This window comes from Scyliorhinus torazame, chromosome 1, assembly GCF_047496885.1.
Source record: "Scyliorhinus torazame isolate Kashiwa2021f chromosome 1, sScyTor2.1, whole genome shotgun sequence".
In the NCBI taxonomy this organism is placed as follows: Eukaryota; Metazoa; Chordata; class Chondrichthyes; order Carcharhiniformes; family Scyliorhinidae; genus Scyliorhinus; species Scyliorhinus torazame.
This window is the reverse complement of record NC_092707.1, coordinates 415,084,546-415,105,715: the sequence shown is the minus strand read 5'-3', so window position 1 is coordinate 415,105,715 and position 21,170 is coordinate 415,084,546. Positions and strand designations below refer to the sequence as shown.

The window sequence follows — 21,170 nt, the reverse complement described above, 5'->3', positions numbered from 1 at the left end:
GCACTGTAACAGAGTTCCTAATAGAATTCACTCCCCAGCTCTGACCCTGCACTGCAACAGAGTTTCTAATAGAATTCATTCCCCGGCACTGACCCTGCACTGTAACAGAGTTTCGAATAGAATTCATTCCCCAGCACTGACCCTGCACTGTAACAGAGTTTCGTATCAAATTCATTCCCCGGCACTGACCCTGCACTGTAACAGAGCTTCTAATGGAATTCACTCCCCAGCACTGACCCTGCACTGTAACAGAGTTTCTAATAGAATTCACTCCTCAGCACTGACCCTGCACTGTAACAGAGTTTCTAATAGAATTCATTCCCCAGCACTGACCCTGCACTGTCACAGAGTTTCTAATAGAATTCACTCCTCAGCACTGACCATGCACTGTAACAGAGTTTCTACTAGAATTCATTCCCCAGCACTGACACTGCACTGTAACAGCGTTTCTAATAGAATTCATTCCCCAGCACTGACCCTGCACTGTAACAGAGTTTCTAATAGAATTCACTCCTCAGCACTGACCCTGCACTGTAACACAGTTTCTAATAGAATTCATTCCCCAGCACTGACCCTGCACTGTAACAGAGTTTCTAATAGAATTCATTCCCCAGCACTGACCTTGCACTGTAACAGAGTTTCTAATAGAATTCACTCCTCAGCACTGACAGTGCACTGTAACAGAGTTTCTAATAGAATTCATTCCCCAGCACTGATCCTGCACTGTAACAGAGTTTCTAATAGAATTCACTCCCCAGCACTGACCCTGCACTGTAACAGAGTTTCTACTAGAATTCATTCCCCGGCACTGATCCTGCACTGTAACAGAGTTTCTAATAGAATTCATTCCCCGGCACTGATCCTGCACTGTAACAGAGTTTCTAATAGAATTCACTCCCCAGCACTGACCCTGCACTGTAACAGAGTTTCTACTAGAATTCATTCCCCGGCACTGATCCTGCACTGTAACAGAGTTTCTAATAGAATTCACTCCCCAGCACTGACCCTGCACTGTAACAGAGTTTCTAATAGAATTCAGTCCCCAGCACTGACCCTGCACTGTAACAGAGTTTCTAATAGAATTCATTCCCCGGCACTGACCCTGCACTGTAACAGCGTTTCTAATAGAATTCATTCCCCAGCACTGACCCTGCACTGTAACAGAGTTTCTAATCGAATTCACTCCTCAGCACTGACCCTGCACTGTAACACAGTTTCTAATAGAATTCATTCCCCAGCACTGACCCTGCACTGTAACAGAGTTTCTAATAGAATTCATTCCCCAGCACTGACCTTGCACTGTAACAGAGTTTCTAATAGAATTCACTCCTCAGCACTGACCGTGCACTGTAACAGAGTTTCTAATAGAATTCATTCCCCAGCACTGATCCTGCACTGTAACAGAGTTTCTAATAGAATTCACTCCCCAGCACTGACCCTGCACTGTAACAGAGTTTCTACTAGAATTCATTCCCCGGCACTGATCCTGCACTGTAACAGAGTTTCTAATAGAATTCATTCCCCGGCACTGATCCTGCACTGTAACAGAGTTTCTAATAGAATTCACTCCCCAGCACTGACCCTGCACTGTAACAGAGTTTCTACTAGAATTCATTCCCCGTCACTGATCCTGCACTGTAACAGACTTTCTAATAGAATTCACTCCCCAGCACTGACCCTGCACTGTAACAGAGTTTCTAATAGAATTCAGTCCCCAGCACTGACCCTGCACTGTAACAGAGTTTCTAATAGAATTCATTCCCCGGCACTGACCCTGCACTGTAACAGAGTTTCTAATAGAATTCATTCCCCAGCACTGATCCTGCACTGTAACAGAGTTTCTAATAGAATTCATTCCCCGGCACTGATCCTGCACTGTAACAGAGTTTCTAATAGAATTCACTCCCCAGCACTGACCCTGCACTGTAACAGAGTTTCTACTAGAATTCATTCCCCGGCACTGATCCTGCACTGTAACAGAGTTTCTAATAGAATTCACTCCCCAGCACTGACCCTGCACTGTAACAGAGTTTCTAATAGAATTCAGTCCCCAGCACTGACCCTGCACTGTAACAGACTTTCTAATAGAATTCATTCACCGGCACTGACCCTGCACTGTAACAGAGTTTCTACTAGAATTCATTCCGCAGCACTGACCCTGCACTGTAACAGAGTTTCTAATAGAATTCATTCCCCAGCACTGACCCTGCACTGTAACAGAGTTTCTAATAGAATTCACTCCCCAGCACTGACCCTGCACTGTAACAGAGTTTCAAATAGAATTCATTCCCCAGCACAGACCCTGCACTGTAACAGAGTTTCTAATAGAATTCATTCCCCGGCACTGACCCTGCACTGTAACAGAGTTTCTAATAGAATTCATTCCCCAGCACTGACCCTGCACTGTAACAGAGTTTCTAATAGAATTCATTCCCCGGCACTGACCCTGCACTGTAACAGAGTTTCTAATAGAATTCATTCCCCAGCACTGACCCTGCACTGTAACAGAGTTTCTAATAGAATTCATTCCCCGGCACTGACCCTGCACTGTAACAGAGTTTCTAATAGAATTCATTCCCCAGCACTGACCCTGCACTGTAACAGAGTTTCTAATAGAATTCATTCCCCGGCACTGACCCTGCACTGTAACAGAGTTTCTAATAGAATTCATACCCCAGCACTGACCCTGCACTGTAACAGAGTTTCCAATAGAATTCATTCCCCAGCAGTGACCCTGCACTGTGACAGAGTTTCCACTCGAATTCATACCCCAGCACTGACCCTGCACTGTAACAGAGTTTCCAATAGAATTCATTCCCGAGCACTGACCCTGCACTGTAACAGAGTTTCTAATAGAATTCATTCCCCGGCACTGACCCTGCACTGTAACAGAGTTTCTAATAGCATTCATACCCCAGCACTGACCCTGCAGTGTAACAGAGTTTCTAATAGAATTCACTCCCCGGCACTGACCCTGCACTGTAACAGAGTTTCTAATAGAATTCGTTCCCCAGCACTGACCCTGCACTGTAACAGGGTTTCCACTAGAATTCATACCCCAGCACTGACCCTGCACTGTAACAGAGTTTCCAATAGAATTCATTCCCCAGCACTGACCCTGCACTGTAACAGAGTTTCTAATAGAATTCACTCCCCAGCACTGACCCTGCACTGTAACAGAGTTTCTAATAGAATTCGTTCCCCAGCACTGACCCTGCACTGTAACAGAGTTTCCAATAGAATTCATTCCCCAGCAGTGACCCTGCACTGTAACAGAGTTTCTAATACAATTCATTCCTCGGCACTGACCCTGCACTGTAACAGAGTATCTAATAGAATTCATTCCCCAGCACTGACCCTGCACTGTAACAGAGTTTCCAATAGAATTCAGTCCCCAGCACTGACCCTGCACTGTAACAGAGTTTCTAATAAAATTCATTTCCCAGCACTGACCATGCACTGTAACAGAGTTTCCAATAGAATTCATTCCACAGCACTGACCCTGCACTGTAACAGAGTTTCTAGTCGAATTCATTCCCCAGCACAGACCCTGCACTGTAACAGAGTTTCTAATAGAATTCATTCCCCAGCACTGACCCTGCACTGTAACAGAGTTTCCAATAGAATTCACTCCCCAGCACTGACACTGCACTGTAACAGAGTTTCTAATAGAATTCATTCCCCACCACTGACCCTGCACTGTAACAGAGTTTCTAATAGAATTCATTCCCCAGCACTGACCCTGCACTGTAACAGAGTTCCTAATAGAATTCACTCCCCAGCTCTGACCCTGCACTGCAACAGAGTTTCTAATAGAATTCATTCCCCGGCACTGACCCTGCACTGTAACAGAGTTTCGAATAGAATTCATTCCCCAGCACTGACCCTGCACTGTAACAGAGTTTCTTATCAAATTCATTCCCCGGCACTGACCCTGCACTGTAACAGAGCTTCTAATGGAATTCACTCCCCAGCACTGGCCCTGCACTGTAACAGAGTTTCTAATAGAATTCACTCCTCAGCACTGACCCTGCACTGTAACAGAGTTTCTAATAGAATTCATTCCCCAGCACTGACCCTGCACTGTAACAGAGTTTCTAATAGAATTCACTCCTCAGCACTGACCATGCACTGTAACAGAGTTTCTACTAGAATTCATTCCCCAGCACTGACACTGCACTGTAACAGCGTTTCTAATAGAATTCATTCCCCAGCACTGACCCTGCACTGTAACAGAGTTTCTAATAGAATTCACTCCTCAGCACTGACCCTGCACTGTAACACAGTTTCTAATAGAATTCATTCCCCAGCACTGACCCTGCACTGTAACAGAGTTTCTAATAGAATTCATTCCCCAGCACTGACCTTGCACTGTAACAGAGTTTCTAATAGAATTCACTCCTCAGCACTGACCGTGCACTGTAACAGAGTTTCTAATAGAATTCATTCCCCAGCACTGATCCTGCACTGTAACAGAGTTTCTAATAGAATTCACTCCCCAGCACTGACCCTGCACTGTAACAGAGTTTCTACTAGAATTCATTCCCCGGCACTGATCCTGCACTGTAACAGAGTTTCTAATAGAATTCATTCCCCGGCACTGATCCTGCACTGTAACAGAGTTTCTAATAGAATTCACTCCCCAGCACTGACCCTGCACTGTAACAGAGTTTCTACTAGAATTCATTCCCCGGCACTGATCCTGCACTGTAACAGAGTTTCTAATATAATTCACTCCCCAGCACTGACCCTGCACTGTAACAGAGTTTCTAATAGAATTCAGTCCCCAGCACTGACCCTGCACTGTAACAGAGTTTCTAATAGAATTCATTCCCCGGCACTGACCCTGCACTGTAACAGCGTTTCTAATAGAATTCATTCCCCAGCACTGACCCTGCACTGTAACAGAGTTTCTAATAGAATTCACTCCTCAGCACTGACCCTGCACTGTAACACAGTTTCTAATAGAATTCATTCCCCAGCACTGACCCTGCACTGTAACAGAGTTTCTAATAGAATTCATTCCCCAGCACTGACCTTGCACTGTAACAGAGTTTCTAATAGAATTCACTCCTCAGCACTGACCGTGCACTGTAACAGAGTTTCTAATAGAATTCATTCCCCAGCACTGATCCTGCACTGTAACAGAGTTTCTAATAGAATTCACTCCCCAGCACTGACCCTGCACTGTAACAGAGTTTCTACTAGAATTCATTCCCCGGCACTGATCCTGCACTGTAACAGAGTTTCTAATAGAATTCATTCCCCGGCACTGATCCTGCACTGTAACAGAGTTTCTAATAGAATTCACTCCCCAGCACTGACCCTGCACTGTAACAGAGTTTCTACTAGAATTCATTCCCCGGCACTGATCCTGCACTGTAACAGAGTTTCTAATAGAATTCACTCCCCAGCACTGACCCTGCACTGTAACAGAGTTTCTAATAGAATTCAGTCCCCAGCACTGACCCTGCACTGTAACAGAGTTTCTAATAGAATTCATTCCCCGGCACTGACCCTGCACTGTAACAGAGTTTCTAATAGAATTCATTCCCCAGCACTGATCCTGCACTGTAACAGAGTTTCTAATAGAATTCATTCCCCGGCACTGATCCTGCACTGTAACAGAGTTTCTAATAGAATTCACTCCCCAGCACTGACCCTGCACTGTAACAGAGTTTCTACTAGAATTCATTCCCCGGCACTGATCCTGCACTGTAACAGAGTTTCTAATAGAATTCACTCCCCAGCACTGACCCTGCACTGTAACAGAGTTTCTAATAGAATTCAGTCCCCAGCACTGACCCTGCACTGTAACAGAGTTTCTAATAGAATTCATTCCCCGGCACTGACCCTGCACTGTAACAGAGTTTCTACTAGAATTCATTCCGCAGCACTGACCCTGCACTGTAACAGAGTTTCTAAAAGAATTCATTCCCCAGCACTGACCCTGCACTGTAACAGAGTTTCTAATAGAATTCACTCCCCTGCACTGACCCTGCACTGTAACAGAGTTTCAAATAGAATTCATTCCCCAGCACAGACCCTGCACTGTAACAGAGTTTCTAATAGAATTCATTCCCCGGCACTGACCCTGCACTGTAACAGAGTTTCTAATAGAATTCATTCCCCAGCACTGACCCTGCACTGTAACAGAGTTTCTAATAGAATTCATTCCCCGGCACTGACCCTGCACTGTAACAGAGTTTCTAATAGAATTCATTCCCCAGCACTGACCCTGCACTGTAACAGAGTTTCTAATAGAATTCACTCCCCAGCACTGACCCTGCACTGTAACAGAGTTTCAAATAGAATTCATTCCCCAGCACAGACCCTGCACTGTAACAGAGTTTCTAATAGAATTCACTCACCAGCATTGACCCTGCACTGTAACAGAGTTTCCAATAGAATTCATTCCCCAGCACTGACCCTGCACTGTAACACAGTTTCTAATAGAATTCATTCCCCAGCACTGACCCTGCACTGTAACAGAGTTTCTAATAGAATTCATTCCCCAGCACTGACCCTGCACTGTAACAGAGTTTCTAATAGAATTCACTCCCCAGCACTGACCCGGCACTGTAACAGAGTTTCAAATAGAATTCATTCCCCAGCACAGACCCTGCACTGTAACAGAGTTTCTAATAGAATTCATTCCCCGGCACTGACCCTGCACTGTAACAGAGTTTCTAATAGAATTCATTGCCCGGCACTGACCCTGCACTGTAACAGAGTTTCTAATAGAATTCATTCCCCAGCACTGACCCTGCACTGTAACAGAGTTTCTAATAGAATTCATTCCCCAGCACTGACCCTGCACTGTAACAGAGTTTCTAATAGAATTCATTCCCCGGCACTGACCCTGCACTGTAACAGAGTTTCCAATAGAATTCACTCCCCAGCACTGACCCTGCACTGTAACAGAGTTTCTAATAGAATTCACTCCCCAGCACTGACCCTGCACTGTAACAGAGTTTCTAATATAGTTCATTCCCCAGCACTGACCCTGCACTGTAACAGAGTTTCTAATATAGTTCATTCCCCAGCACTGACCCTGCACTGTAACAGAGTTTCTAATAGAATTCATTCCCCGGCACTGACCCTGCACTGTAACAGAGCTTCCAATAGAATTCACTCCCCAGTACTGACCCTGCACTGTAACAGAGTTTCTAATAGAATTCACTCCTCAGCACTGACCCTGCACTGTAACAGAGTTTCTAATAGAATTCATTCCTCAGCACTGACCCTGCACTGTAACAGAGTTTCCAATAGAATTCACTCCCCAGTACTGACCCTGCACTGTAACAGAGTTTCTAATAGAATTCACTCCCCAGCACTGACCCTGCACTGTAACAGAGTTTCTAATATAGTTCATTCCCCAGCACTGACCCTGCACTGTAACAGAGTTTCTAATAGAATTCATTCCCCGGCACTGACCCTGCACTGTAACAGAGTTTCCAATAGAATTCACTCCCCAGTACTGACCCTGCACTGTAACAGAGTTTCTAATAGAATTCACTCCTCAGCACTGACCCTGCACTGTAACAGAGTTTCTAATAGAATTCATTCCCCAGCACTGACCCTGCACTTTAACAGAGTTTCTAATAGAATTCATTCCCCAGCACTGACCCTGCACTGTAACAGAGTTTTCAATAGAATTCATTCCCCGGCACTGACCCTGCACTTTAACAGAGTTTCTAATAGAATTCACTCCCCAGCACTGACCCTGCACTGAAACAGAGTTTCTAATAGAATTCATTCCCCGGCACTGACCCTGCTCTGTAACAGAGTTTCTAATAGAATTCACTCCCCAGCACTGACCCTGCACTGTAACAGAGTTTCCAATAGAATTCATTCCCCGGCACTGACCCTGCACTTTAACAGAGTTTCTAATAGAATTCATTCCCCGGCACTGACCCTGCACTGTAACAGAGTTTCTACTAGAATTCATTTCCCAGCACAGACTCTGCACTGTAACAGAGTTTCTAATAGAATTCATTCCCCAGCACTGACCCTGCACTGTAACAGAGTTTCCAATAGAATTCACTCCCCAGCACTGACCCTGCACTGTAACAGAGTTTCTAATAGAATTCATTCCCCAGCACTGACCCTGCACTGTAACAGAGTTTCTAATAGAATTCACTCCCCAGCACTGACCCTGCACTGTAACAGAGTTTCCAATAGAATTCATTCCCCGGCACTGACCCTGCACTGTAACAGAGTTTCTAATAGAATTCACTCCCCAGCACTGACCCTGCACTGTAACAGAGTTTCCAATAGAATTCATTCCCCGGCACTGACCCTGCACTTTAACAGAGTTTCTAATAGAATTCATTCCCCGGCACTGACCCTGCACTGTAACAGAGTTTCTACTAGAATTCATTTCCCAGCACAGACTCTGCACTGTAACAGAGTTTCCAATAGAATTCACTCCCCAGCACTGACCCTGCACTGTAACAGAGTTTCCAATAGAATTCACTCCCCAGCACTGACCCTGCACTGTAACAGAGTTTCCAATAGAATTCACTCCCCAGCACTGACCCTGCACTGTAACAGAGTTTCTAATAGTCGCACAGATTGCACTAGTCAGTCAGCGTCCCGTTACAATATTGTTCAAACTCCAGTTACACGTTAACATGGGGCTTAACGCTCACGAAAAATGACCAAGTGTCGTTTTGGGTGGGTATTGTAGGGTGATTCCCGTCGGCTGTTGGGTGCGATCCTCCCCGATATGTTTGGAGCTTGGGGAGATTCTCACCGGTAAATGCCACGCTTTGAATTTATTCCGACAGTGAGAAACTAAAATCGTCGAAAAGACCGGCTCCTCAGAGAGCGAGGCGTCATTATTGAAAGGCTGCCCTGATCTCAAAGTGAGGTTGGTGCCCCCCCCCCCCACCCCACCCACACACACACAGACATCACACCCTCCTGCAGACATGTGCAACACCCCCAACCCTCAACCCACGAGGAGCAACCTTCCCTCCCCACCCCCCATCACTAAAGGTCTGCGTCACCCCCACCACCCCACTGCACCCAGGCATGAGGGGGACCCGACCTCCCACCCATTCATCCTCGTCGGCACCGGGACATCGCCCAACCCCCCATCCAGTGAGCATGCCACGCTCTGGAGTTGCTAAGGCCCCCCCCCCCTCATATGTTTAAGGACCCCATTTCAGTCCCTCAAATTTCACCCTCCCTTCACCCCCCCTTTCATGGGCAAGGTCCCCCTCAGGTGCCAACCTTTCATCCCTCCCAGTTTTTTGGGACTGGTACTAATTTTCACCAGAGTGTGTCCGGTGACTACCGGGAGCCGGGAGACCGCGGCCTGGAACCTGCTGTGCGTTTTTAAAATTAGCTCAGCGACTCGTTTAAATATGTTGTCCTGGGTCACGCCCAGAGAGGGTGTGATGCAGATGGTGTCGGGCGTAGCGGATCGCTGCCCAGTGCCAAACCCGCTCTGCACCCAACGTCACGGGATTGGCGCCGGCTGCCCTGCAGTGGGAAAACCGCACTCACCATATCTTTCGGATCGTCACAACAGAATATTACAAGATTGATATGTTTTGGTGACTGGGGGTAAGGGGTCCATTGCCCCACACCCCACACCCTGCAGTATTCTCACTGTTCCATTTCCTTCCCTTTCCAGCTTACAGACAGAAGATGAGGGAACTGCCTCTCTTCAACTTACTTTGTTCCTGCTTCAACCCGGAGCCGCGCAACAAGACCGTGTATAAATTTGACGGTGAGTGATGGGGTCGGGGGGTTCCTGTTGTGAGGATAGTGCCACACGCGGGGGATCAGACAGAGATATCGACAGTGCAGTGTCAGGAACAGCATTACAACAGCGGCACCACTAGCGGGGTGCGTGACCACGAGAGCGTGACCTCATTCCCATGACCAACTCTCGGCCTAAATGTGGACCCAGGGATTTATATTGGGAACGAACACAGCTTTTTAAAAATGGGCCACGTCCCGGCCACCTCACTTCCCTTCGCGTGAGCTTAGTTATCGTGACAGAGGTTTACATCTCTTACCATATTGGTCAAGGTGAGGCAGCACGGTGGCGCAGTGGTTAGCACTGCTGCCTCACGGCGCTGAGGTCCCAGGTTCGATCCCAGCTCTGGGTCACTGTCCGTGTGGAGTTTGTACATTCTCCCCGTGTCTGCGTGGGTTTCACCCCCATAACCCAAAGCTGTGCAGGGTAGGTGGATTGGCCACGCTAAATTGCCCCTTAATTGGAAAAAATGAATTGGGTACTCCAAATTTATAGAAAAAAAAGTAGTGGTCAAGATGTCTGAAGGCATGGGGAGCAACATATATCCAAGTTTACTCATCATTCTAAATTAGCACAGTTGCTTCACAGCTCCAGGGTCTCAGGTTCGATTCCGGCTTGGGTCACTGTCTGTGCGGAATCTGCACATTCTCCCCGTGTGTGCGTGGGTTTCCTCCGGGTGCTCCGGTTTCCTCCCACAGTCCAAAGATGTGCAGGTTAGGTGGATTGGACATTCTGAATTCTCACTCTGTGTACCCGGACAGGCGCCGGAATGTGGCGACGAGGGGATTTTCACGGTAACTCCATTGCAGTGTTAATGTAAGCCTGTTTGTGACAGTAATAAAGATTATTATTTTTTTAATACCAAAGGAGAGTAATTAGTGTCGGTCAGACCGGAATTTGTAAAGGGGCTTAAACAGATTGAATATGTGGATTAAACTGCAGAAGTTGGAATTCAACTCAGGAAAATGTGAGGCCTGCCACTGTCAACCTGAATGAAAAAAGAGGGAATGTTTTCCGAGGAGGAAATGGGAGCAGAGATTTGAACATAATGGCATCAGGACAAAGGGATTACAGGATGAGGATGGACGGAGTTTGTAAAGCTGAGTGATGATCTAATGAAGGGGTTTGCAATGAAAAAGGGATTTGACTGGGTGGCGGGAAACCATTCCCTCTGCAGCGGGGGGGGGGAATCCTGAACCCCAATAATCGTCCAATTGCAGCCAGGCCACTGACGGAGCGGAAATGTGGAGCTCTCACCCCAAACTTCTCTTGATGCTGGAGGTGACTGAGATCAATAGACTTTTGTTGGGCAAGAGTGTTGGGAATTTGGAGCAAAAGTGGGAAAAAGGTGTTGTGATATCGATCAACCATCATCTAATTGAATGGTGCAACAGCCTCCATAGGGGGTGAATGTTCCCCTCCTGGTCCTGTGTAACAGGCTTGAGGGGCTGAATGGGCCTCCTCCTCTTTCCGTGTAACAGGCTCGAGGAGGGGCTGAATGGACCTCCTCCTGTTCCTGTGTAACAGGCTCGAGGGGCTGAATGGGCTCCTCCTGTTCCTGTGTAACAGGCTCGAGGGGGCTGAATGTTCCCCTCCTGTTCCTGTGTAACAGGCTCGAGGGGCTGAATATTCCCCTCCTGTTCCTGTGTAACAGGCTCGAGGGGCTAAATGGGCACCTCCTGTTCCTGTGTAACAGGCTCGAGAAGGGGGCTGAATGGGCTCCTCCTGTTCCTGTGTAACAGGCTCGAGGGGCTGAATAGGCCTCCTCCTGTTCCTGTGTAACAGGCTCGAGGGGCTGAATGGGCCTCCTCCTGTTCCTGTGTAACAGGCTCGAGGAGGGGCTGAATGGCCTCCTCCTGTTCCTGTGTAACAGACTGGAGAGGGGCTGAATGGGCCTCCTCCTGTTCCTGTGTAACAGGCTGGAGAGGGGCTGAATGGGCCTCCTCCTGTTCCGGTGTAACAGGCTCGAGGAGGGGCTGAATGGCCTCCTCCTGTTCCTGTGTAACAGGCTGGAGAGGGGCTGAATGGGCCTCCTACTGTTCCTGTGTAACAGGCTGGAGAGGGGCTGAATGGGCTCCTCCTGTTCCTGTGTAACAGGCTCGAGGGGCTGAATGGGCCTCCTCCTGTTCCTGTGCAACAGGCTCGAGGGGCTGAATGGGCTCCTCCTGTTCCTGTGTAACAGGCTGGAGAGGGGCTGAATTGGCCTCCTCCTGTTCCTGTGTAACAGGCTGGAGAGGGGCTGAATGGGCCTCCTCCTGTTCCTGTGTAACAGGCTGGAGAGGGGCTGAATGGGCCTCCTCCTGTTCCTGTGTAACAGGCTGGAGAGGGGCTGAATGGGCCTCCTCCTGTTCCTGTGTAACAGGCTCGAGGGTCTGAATGGGCCTCCTCCTGTTCCTGTGCAACAGGCTCGAGGGGCTGAATGGGCCTCCTCCTGTTCCTGTGCAACAGGCTCGAGGGGCTGAATGGGCTCCTCCTGTTCCTGTGTAACAGGCTTAAGGGGCTGAATGGGGCTCCTCCTCTTTCCGTGTAACAGGCTCGAGGCGCTGAATGGGCTCCTCCTGTTCCTGTGTAACAGGATCAAGGGGCTGAATGTTCCCCTCCTGTTCCTGTGTAACAGGCTTAAGGGGCTGAATGGGCCTCCTCCTGTTCCTGTGCAATAGGCTCGAGGGGCTGAATGGGCTCCTCCTGTTCCTGTGTAACAGGCTGGAGAGGGGCTGAATGGGCCTCCTCCTGTTCCTGTGTAACAGGCTGGAGAGGGGCTGAATGGGCCTCCTCCTGTTCCTGTGTAACAGGCTGGAGAGGGGCTGAATGGGCCTCCTCCTGTTCCTGTGTAACAGGCTGGAGAGGGGCTGAATGGGCCTCCTCCTGTTCCTGTGTAACAGGCTGGAGAGGGGCTGAATGGGCCTCCTCCTGTTCCTGTGTAGCAGGCTCGAGGGGCTGAATGGGCCTCCTCCTGTTCCTGTGCAACATGCTCGAGAGCTGAATGGGCCTCCTCCTGTTCCTGTGCAACAGGCTCGAGGGGCTGAATGGGCTCCTCCTGTTCCTGAGTAACAGGCTCGAGGGGCTGAATGGGCTCCTCCTGTTCCTGTGTAACAGGCTTAAGGGGCTGAATGGGGCTCCTCATCTTTCCGTGTAACAGGCTCGAGGGGCTGAATGGGCTCCTCCTGTTCCTGTGTAACAGGGTCAAGGGGCTGAATGTTCCCCACCTGTTCCTGTGTAACAGGCTTAAGGGGCTGAATGGGCCTCCTCCTGTTCCTGTGTAACAGTCTCGAGGAGGGGCTGAATGGGCACCTCCTGTTCCTGTGTAACAGGCTTGAGGGGCTGAATGGGCTCCTCCTGTTCCTGTGTAACAGGCTTAAGGGGCTGAATGGGCCTCCTCCTGTTCCTGTGTAACAGGCTCGAGGAGGGGGCTGAATGGGCCTCCTCCTGTTCCTGTGTAACAGGCTCGAGGGGCTGAATGGGCTCCTCCTGTTCCTGTGTAACAGGCTGGAGAGGGGCTGAATGGGCTCCTCCTGTTCCTGTGCAACAGGCTCGAGGGGCTGAATGGGCCTCCCTTCTGCTTCTGTGTAACAGGCTCGAGGGGCTGAATGGGCCTCCTCCTGTTTCTGTGTAACAGGCTGGAGAGGGGCTTAATGGGCCTCCTCCTGTTCCTGTGTAACTGGCTGGAGAGGGGCTGAATGGGCCTCCTCCTATTCCTGTGTAACAGGCTCGAGGGGCTGAATGGGCCTCCTCCTGTTCCTGTGTAACAGGCTGGCGAGGGGCTGAATGTTCCCCTCCTGTTCCTGTGTAACAGGCTTAAGGGGCTGAATGGGCCTCCTCCTCTTTCCGTGTAACTGGCTCGAGGGGCTGAATGGGCTCCTCCTGTTCCTGTGTAACAGGCTCGAGGGGCTGAATGTTCCCCTCCTGTTCCTGTGCAACAGGCTTAAGGGGCTGAATGGGCCTCCTCCTGTTCCTGTGTAACAGGCTCGAGGAGGGGCTGAATGTTCCCCTCCTGTTCCTGTGTAACAGGCTCGAGGGGCTGAATGGGCTCCTCCTGTTCCTGTGCAACAGGCTCGAGGGGCTGAATGGGCCTCCCTTCTGCTTCTGTGTAACAGGCTCGAGGGGTTGAATGGGCTCCTCCTGTTCCTGTGTAACAGGCTCGAGGGGCTGAATGGGCTCCTCCTGTTCCTGAGTAACAGGCTCGAGGGGCTGAATGGGCCTCTTCCTGTTCCTGTGTAACAGGCTCGAGGGGCTGAATGGGCCTCCTCCTGTTCCTGTGTAACAGGCTCGAGGGGCTGAATGGGCACCTCCTGTTCCTGTGTAACAGGTTTGAGGGGCTGAATGGGCGTCCTCCTGTTCCTGTGTAACAGGCTCGAGGGGCTGAATGGGCTCCTCCTGTTCCTGTGCAACAGGCTCGAGGGGCTGAATGGGCTCCTCCTGTTCCTGTGCAACAGGCTCGAGGGGCTTAATGGGCCTCCTCCTGTTCCTGTGTAACAGGCTGGAGAGGGGCTGAATGGGCCTCCTCCTATTCCTGTGTAACAGGCTCGAGGGGCTGAATGGGCCTCCTCCTGTTCCTGTGTAACAGGCTGGAGGGGCTGAATGTTCCCCTCCTGTTCCTGTGTAACAGGCTTAAGGGGCTGAATGGGCCTCCTCCTCTTTCCGTGTAACTGGCTCGAGGGGCTGAATGGGCTCCTCCTGTTCCTGTGTAACAGGCTCGAGGAGGGGCTGAATGGGCTCCTCCTGTTCCTGTGTAACAGGCTTAAGGGGCTGAATGGGCTCCTCCTGTTCCTGTGTAACTGGCTTAAGGGGCTGAATGGGCTCCTCCTGTTCCTGTGTAACAGGCTCGAGGGGCTGAATGGGGCTCCTCCTGTTCCTGTGTAACAGGCTCGAGGGGCTGAATGTTCCCCTCCTGTTCCTGTGTAACAGGCTCGAGGGGCTGAATGTTCCCCTCCTGTTCCTGTGTAACAGGCTTGAGGGGCTGAATGGCCTCCTCCTGTTCCTGTGTAACAGGCTGGAGAGGGGCTGAATGGGCCTCCTCCTGTTCCTGTGTAACAGGCTCGAGGGGCTGAATGGCCACCCTTCTGCTTCTGTGTAACTTGCGTGACAACTGAGTCCTTTTCTTTTCAGATCCAGTTGACCTGAACTGGTGTTTTATATCTGACATGGAGGTGAAGGAATTGAATAAGAGAGCATCAGGACTGTCGTTCGAAGTGATCCTGAGACCACCGTCATTCGAGGGAATCCCAGAATTCCATGCTGCCTTTCCGAAGAAGCGGGATCCTTCCCTGGAAGAGATCCAGAAAAAGCTGGAGGCAGCTGAAGAGAGGAGGAAGGTAGGACCCAGGGTGAACCTGAAGCCCCCTCTCCCTGGGGGAGGTATTGGGGCAGTGCACGGTGGGTGAGCGGACTGACCGGGCCACTCTGCTCCAGGGGGGCATTTCAAGCCAGGGGAGTTAGTTGGATTGCAGTGGTAGCAGGAGAGAGTGTAGCGAGCGGGATTCACACAGTTCTCTGCAGCGAGAGTGGGAATCCAGACCAATGTGTTGTCTGCCTGGTGCCAGGGTTCAGGATGCGAGGCACGGTAGCACAGTGGTCAGCACTGTGGCTTCATATTGCCAGGGTCCCGGGTTCGATTCCCGGCTTGGGTGACTGTCTGTGCGGAGTCTGCACGTTCTCCCCGTGTCTGCGTGGGTTTCCTCCGGGTGCTCCGGTTTCCTCCCACAAATCCCGAAAGACGTGCTTGTTAGGTGAATTGGACATTCTGAATTCTCCTTCTGTGTACCCGAACAGGCGCCGGAATGTGGCGACTAGGGGATATAAGCCTACTTGTGACAATAATAAGGATTATTATTATTCCCAGCTCTGAGCGGGAGAGGAACTTGCAGTGGGAGTGGCAGTATCCAAGTGCTCTGGTCCATGTTGTCATGATATGTAGACACACACATAATGACACACAGACAATGCTAATGGACACAGAGAACAGGACATGACCAATAAGCAGGCAGAACACTCAGGGGTGGGATCTGACTGTAAAAGACACGAGGCACTCGCACTCCGCCTCTTTCCACTGATGAACATCTAGAGAGTCAGTCAAGGGTGTTGTTACAATCTCACCCCTCCACCACGTGGCTGAGAGCTGGTCTGGTTCAGTCAGACAGAGTAACCACACTTATGTTAGCAAAGAGTCGAACTCACAGAGGACTGTGCTAACTGTGCTATTAGTTCAATAAACCTGATTGAACTAACTCCAAGGTCTGGAGTATCTTTCTGATCTAAGCTGCATCCAGTTGCAGCCAGTGTTAGATCAGTGTACCTAACAAGACACATGTAGGTACCAACGACATAGGTAGAACGAGGAAAGAGGTTCAGCTAGGGGATTATGAGCAACTAGGGGCTAAATTATAAAGCAGAACCTCAAAGGTAATAATCTTTGGATTATGTGAGATTTACATAGATTTACATAGAATTTACAGTGCAGAAGGAGGCCATTCGGCCCATCAAGTCTGCACCGGTTCTTGGAAAGAGCGCCCTATCCAAGGTCCACACCTCCACCCATAACCCAGTAACCCCACCCAACACTAAGGGCAATTTTAGACACTAAGGGCAATTTATCATGGCCAATCCACCGAACCTGCACATCTTTGGACTGTGGGAGGAAACCGGAGCACCCGGAGGAAACCCACGCACACACGGGGAGGATGTGCAGACTCCGCACAGACAGTGACCCAAGCCAGAATCGAACCTGGGACCCTGGAGCTGTGAAGCAATTGTGCTATCCACAATGCTACCGTGCTGCCCCAGATGTGCTCTTACTCCTTCTCATGGCTGGATGCTGTAATTACACAATATTTTACATGATCATTCATATGTACAAAGATGATATACTACATATCATAACACTGAGGAGGGTGGAAGCTGTAAGTGAATGGCTAAGTGAATGGGCTGGGATCTGGCAGATGGAATACAATGTTGACAAATGTGAGGTTATCCATTTTGGTAGGAATAACAGCAAAAAGGATTATTATTTAAATGATAAAATATTAAAACATGCTGCTGTGCAGAGGGACCTGGGTGTGCTAGTGCACGAGTCGCAAAAAAGTTGGTTTACAGGTGCAACAGGCGATTAAGAAGGCAAATGGAGTTTTGTCCTTCATTGCTAGAGGGATGGAGTTTAAGACTAGGGAGGTTATGCTGCAATTGCATGAGGTGTTAGTGAGGCCACACCTGGAGTATTGTGTTCAGTTTTGGTCTCCTTACTTGAGAAAGGACGTACTGGCGCTGGAGGGTGTGCAGAGGAGATTCACTAGGTTAATCCCAGAGCTGAAGGGGTTGGATTACGAGGAGAGGCTGAGTAGACTGGGACTGTACTCGTTGGAATTTAGAAGGATGAGGGGGGAATCTTACAGAAACATATAAAATTATGAAGGGAATAGATAGGAGAGATGCGGGCAGGTTGTTTCCACTGGTGGGTTGTTGACTGAATGGATGCTGAGGAGGTTTCCTCTTGTGGGAGGGATTCGAACCAGGAGGGCACAGTTTAAGACGAAGCTGATAATTTCTTTCTCTGAGGTTTGTTGGTCTGTAGAGCTCTCTTACCCAGAGGATGGAAGATGCAGGGTCATTGAATATTTGAGTTAGAAGATTGTTAATTGACGAGGAGTACAAGGGTATCAGGGTTAGGTAGGAATGTGTAGTTGAGGCTACAACCCAATCAGCCATGATCTAACTGAATGGTTGGAGCAGGCTCGTGGGGCCGACTGGCCCATTCACGATCCTAATTTGTGCGTTCATACGTTTGTCTGTCTCAGGGAGATGGTCCAATTCTTGCTTTTTGTTTCCATTTTTCATGGATTTCCCTGCGTTAGTTCCAAGAGGCAGAACTACTGAAGCACCTGGCAGGGCAAAGGGAACACGAGCGGGAGGTGATGCAGAAAGCCATCGAGGAAAATAACAACTTCATCAAGATGGCCAAGGAGAAACTGGAACAAAGGAACGAGATCCAGAAGGAAAATCGTGAAGCCCATTTGACAGCCATGTTGGAGCGTCTCCAGGAGAAGGTGAGATGTTTTGGTTCTATTATCCCGACTGGATTCCGGAATCAAGAGCTTTCCATCCTTGATAATTCCTCAAAGACTTAACGAGGATTCAGAGCATTCAATCTGGAACGAGTCAGACTTCGATACGGATGATCCAGTCCAGAAACTGGATTCGGACCAAATTGGGAATGTTCCCGGAGCTGTGGACGCTGCTCACAATGACATGGGATATTGATCCATCAGCCTCATTAATAGCATTGAGCTTTGGGTGAGGGAGGGTTTCTGCCAGATCATCAGAGACAAATAGCAGCCGGGGAGGGTTCCGCAAGGGCCAAGGGGGGGGGGGGGGGGGGGGGGGGGGTGCAGCCTGTGCACTGGCAGGGGAACAGGGAGTGTTCAGCACGGAATTGGGAATCATGGTTTATATATAGAAAAACATCACGAGCCAGGGGAATGAGAAGGTTTCATTCACAATATTCAGATCGACTTCCAGAGGATGTTTGACGAGCATCCATGGAAGGAAATAGCAAAAGTACAATTGCACGTGTTAGTAAATAGTTTAACTTGTAGTAGACCGAGAGACATGATGAGGGGGATGTTCTCAACAGCTAATAGGTGCTGTGCCTGCTTATGTGTATGACTGTGATAGTGTAGAGGGAGCTTTACTCTGTATCTAACCCCGTGCTGTACCTGTCCTGGGATTGTTTGTTGGGGACAGTGTGGAGGGAGCTTTACTCTGTATCTAACCCCGTGCTGTACCTGTCCTGGGAGTGTTTGATGGGGACAGTGTAGAGGGAGCTTTACTCTGTATCTAACCCCGTGCTGTATCTGTCCTGGGAGTGTTTGATGGGGACAGTGTAGAGGGAGCTTCACTCTGTATCTAACCCTGTGCTGTACCTGTCCTGGGAGTGTTTGATGGGGACAGTGTCGAGGACGCTTTATTCTGTATCTAACCCCGTGCTGTACCTGTCCTGGGAGTGTTTGATGGGGACAGCGTAGAGGGAGCTTTACTCTGTATGTAACCCCGTGCTGTACCTGTCCTGGGAGTGTTTGATGGGGACAGTGTAGAGGGAGCTTTACTCTGTATCTAACCCCGTGCTGTACCTGTCCTGGGAGTGTTTGACCGGGATGGTGTAGAGGGAGCTTTTACTCTTTATCTAACCCCTTGCTGTACCTGTCCTGGGAGTGTTGGATGGGGACAGTGTCGAGGACGCTTTATTCTGTATCTAACCCCGTGCTGTACCTGTCCTGGGAGTGTTTGATGGGGACAGTGTCGAGGACGCTTTATTCTGTATCTAACCCCGTGCTGTACCTGTCCTGGGAGTGTTTGATGGGGACAGTGTACAGGGAGCTTTACTCTGTATCTAACCCCGTGCTGTACCAGTCCTGGGAGTGTTTGATGGGGACAGCGTAGAGGGAGCTTTACTCTGTATGTAACCCCTTGCTGTACCTGTCCTGGGAGTGTTTGATGGGGACAGTGTCGAGGACGCTTTATTCTGTATCTAACCCCGTGCTGTACCTGTCCTGGGAGTGTTTGATGGGGACAGTGTACAGGGAGCTTTACTCTGTATCTAACCCCGTGCTGTACCAGTCCTGGGAGTGTTTGATGGGGACAGTGTAGAGGGCGCTTTACTCTGTATCTAACCCCGTGCTGTACCTGTCGTGGGAGTGTTTGATGGGGACAGTGGCGAGGGAGCTGTACACTATATCTAACCCCGTGCTGTACCTGTCCTGGGAGTGTCCGATGGGGACAGTGTAGAGGGAGCTTTACTCTGTATCTAACCCTGTGCTGTACCTGTCCTGGGAGTGTTTGAAAGGGTCAGTGGAGAGGGAGCTTTACTCTGTATCTAACCCCGTGCTGTACCTCTCCCGGGAGTGTTTGATGGGGACAGTGTGGAGGGAGATTTACTCTGTATCTAACCCCGTGCTGTCCCTGTCTTGGGAGTGTTTGATGGGGTCAGTGTCGAGGGAGCTTTACTCTGTATCTAACCCCGTGCTGTCCCTGTCTTGGGAGTGTTTGATGGGGTCAGTGTAGAGGGAGCTTTACTCTGTATCTAACCCCGTGCTGTCCCTGTCCTGGGAGTGTTTGATGGGGACAGTGTGGAGGGAGCTTTACTCTGTATCTAACCCCGTGCTGTCCCTGTCTTGGGAGTGTTTGATGGGGACAGTGGAGAGGGAGCTTTACTCTGTATCTAACCCCGTGCTGTACCTGTCCTGGGAGTGTTTGATGGGGTCAGTGTAGAGGGAGCTTTACTCTGTATCTAACCCCGTGCTGTCCCTGTCCTGGGAGTGTTTGATGGGGACAGTGGAGAGGGAGCTTTACTCTCCATCTAACCCCGTGCTATACCTGTCCTGGGAGTGTTTGATGGGGACAGTGTGGAGGGAGCTTGATTCTGTATCTAACCATGGGCTGCAAGTTTTGATGAAGTCTCTAATAGCTGGTTATTTTATTCCAGGACAGGCGTGCAGAGGAGGTCCGAGAAAATAAAAGACTGAGAGTCAATGCATCGAGATAGAGGTTCCTGGATTTGGACCGGCTGCTGTTTGAGCAACCCCATGAAGGATTTATTTGTAAATATTTGATCAGAAGATAAAAATTGTAGCTTGTTTGGGATGGGAGGAAACTCCGTTAGCAGAGAAATGTAAACAAAACATCTATCCCATTCTTTCAGCTTGTGCAGGTCTGATCTGTCTCAGTTTCTATTCTTCATCCTCGGAATGGGAGTTCTGCTGACAAGGTCTGTATTTATTGCCCAATCCTCAATGATCATCTCAAGGGCAATTAGGGATTGACAATACATTCAGTTATTGTGTGCAGCACATCCCAATCCTGAATAAAAACACACTGCTCTGGTCTCGGCCCTGTCTCTCGTTCAGTCTCTCTGATCAATATACACACCGATGATTCAAAAGGGTTTTCTATTCACGCTGAAACTGCATCTTTTTAAAAAGCAACAAGGCTGGAGTAAAGCACACATTTCACACAGTCCTAAGTAAACTGTTCCGCTCTGTAATTTCTCTGTTTACACTGAGCTTAACGACACAAAGAAAGGTTTTAATATCAAAAATCCCACTCCCAATTCCTTCATCCCGTCTGTCTCAATGCTCACTCTGTACATTTGTATATTCGAATATTCACTTTTATTTCACCCCACGCTGCCAAGATAGAAATGTTTTAAAAAATATAACCTCCTCGGCCAGACACACTGCACATACAGCCTCTGACACACAAACATGTCCACCCTCACACTGACCCCCCCGCTCTCCACCCCCCACACACTGACCCCCCGCTCCCCACACCCCCAACACCCCCCCCACACACTGACCCCCCGTTCTCCACCCCCCCACACACTGACCCCCCGCTCTCCACCCCCCACACA

At 49.4% G+C, this 21,170-nt stretch overlaps 1 protein-coding gene across 6 annotated transcripts in view; it reads left to right on the top strand.

Moving 5' to 3' along the window:
• LOC140428567 (stathmin-4-like) overlaps window positions 1-20,645 on the top strand; it is a 290,346-nt gene extending 269,701 nt beyond the window's left edge. For 5 of the 6 annotated variants that reach the window (XM_072515218.1, XM_072515226.1, XM_072515200.1 and 2 more), the window contains exons 3-6: window positions 9,647-9,742; window positions 14,882-15,087; window positions 17,620-17,811; window positions 20,247-20,645. In XM_072515218.1, coding sequence (XP_072371319.1) covers window positions 9,647-9,742; window positions 14,882-15,087; window positions 17,620-17,811; window positions 20,247-20,306 — 554 coding nt within the window. In that variant the 3' untranslated portion in view covers window positions 20,307-20,645. The remainder of the gene's footprint in view (window positions 1-9,646; window positions 9,743-14,881; window positions 15,088-17,619; window positions 17,812-20,246) is intronic. The other variant, XM_072515234.1, reaches the window with a different exon arrangement.
• Window positions 20,646-21,170: the final 525 nt, after the last annotated feature.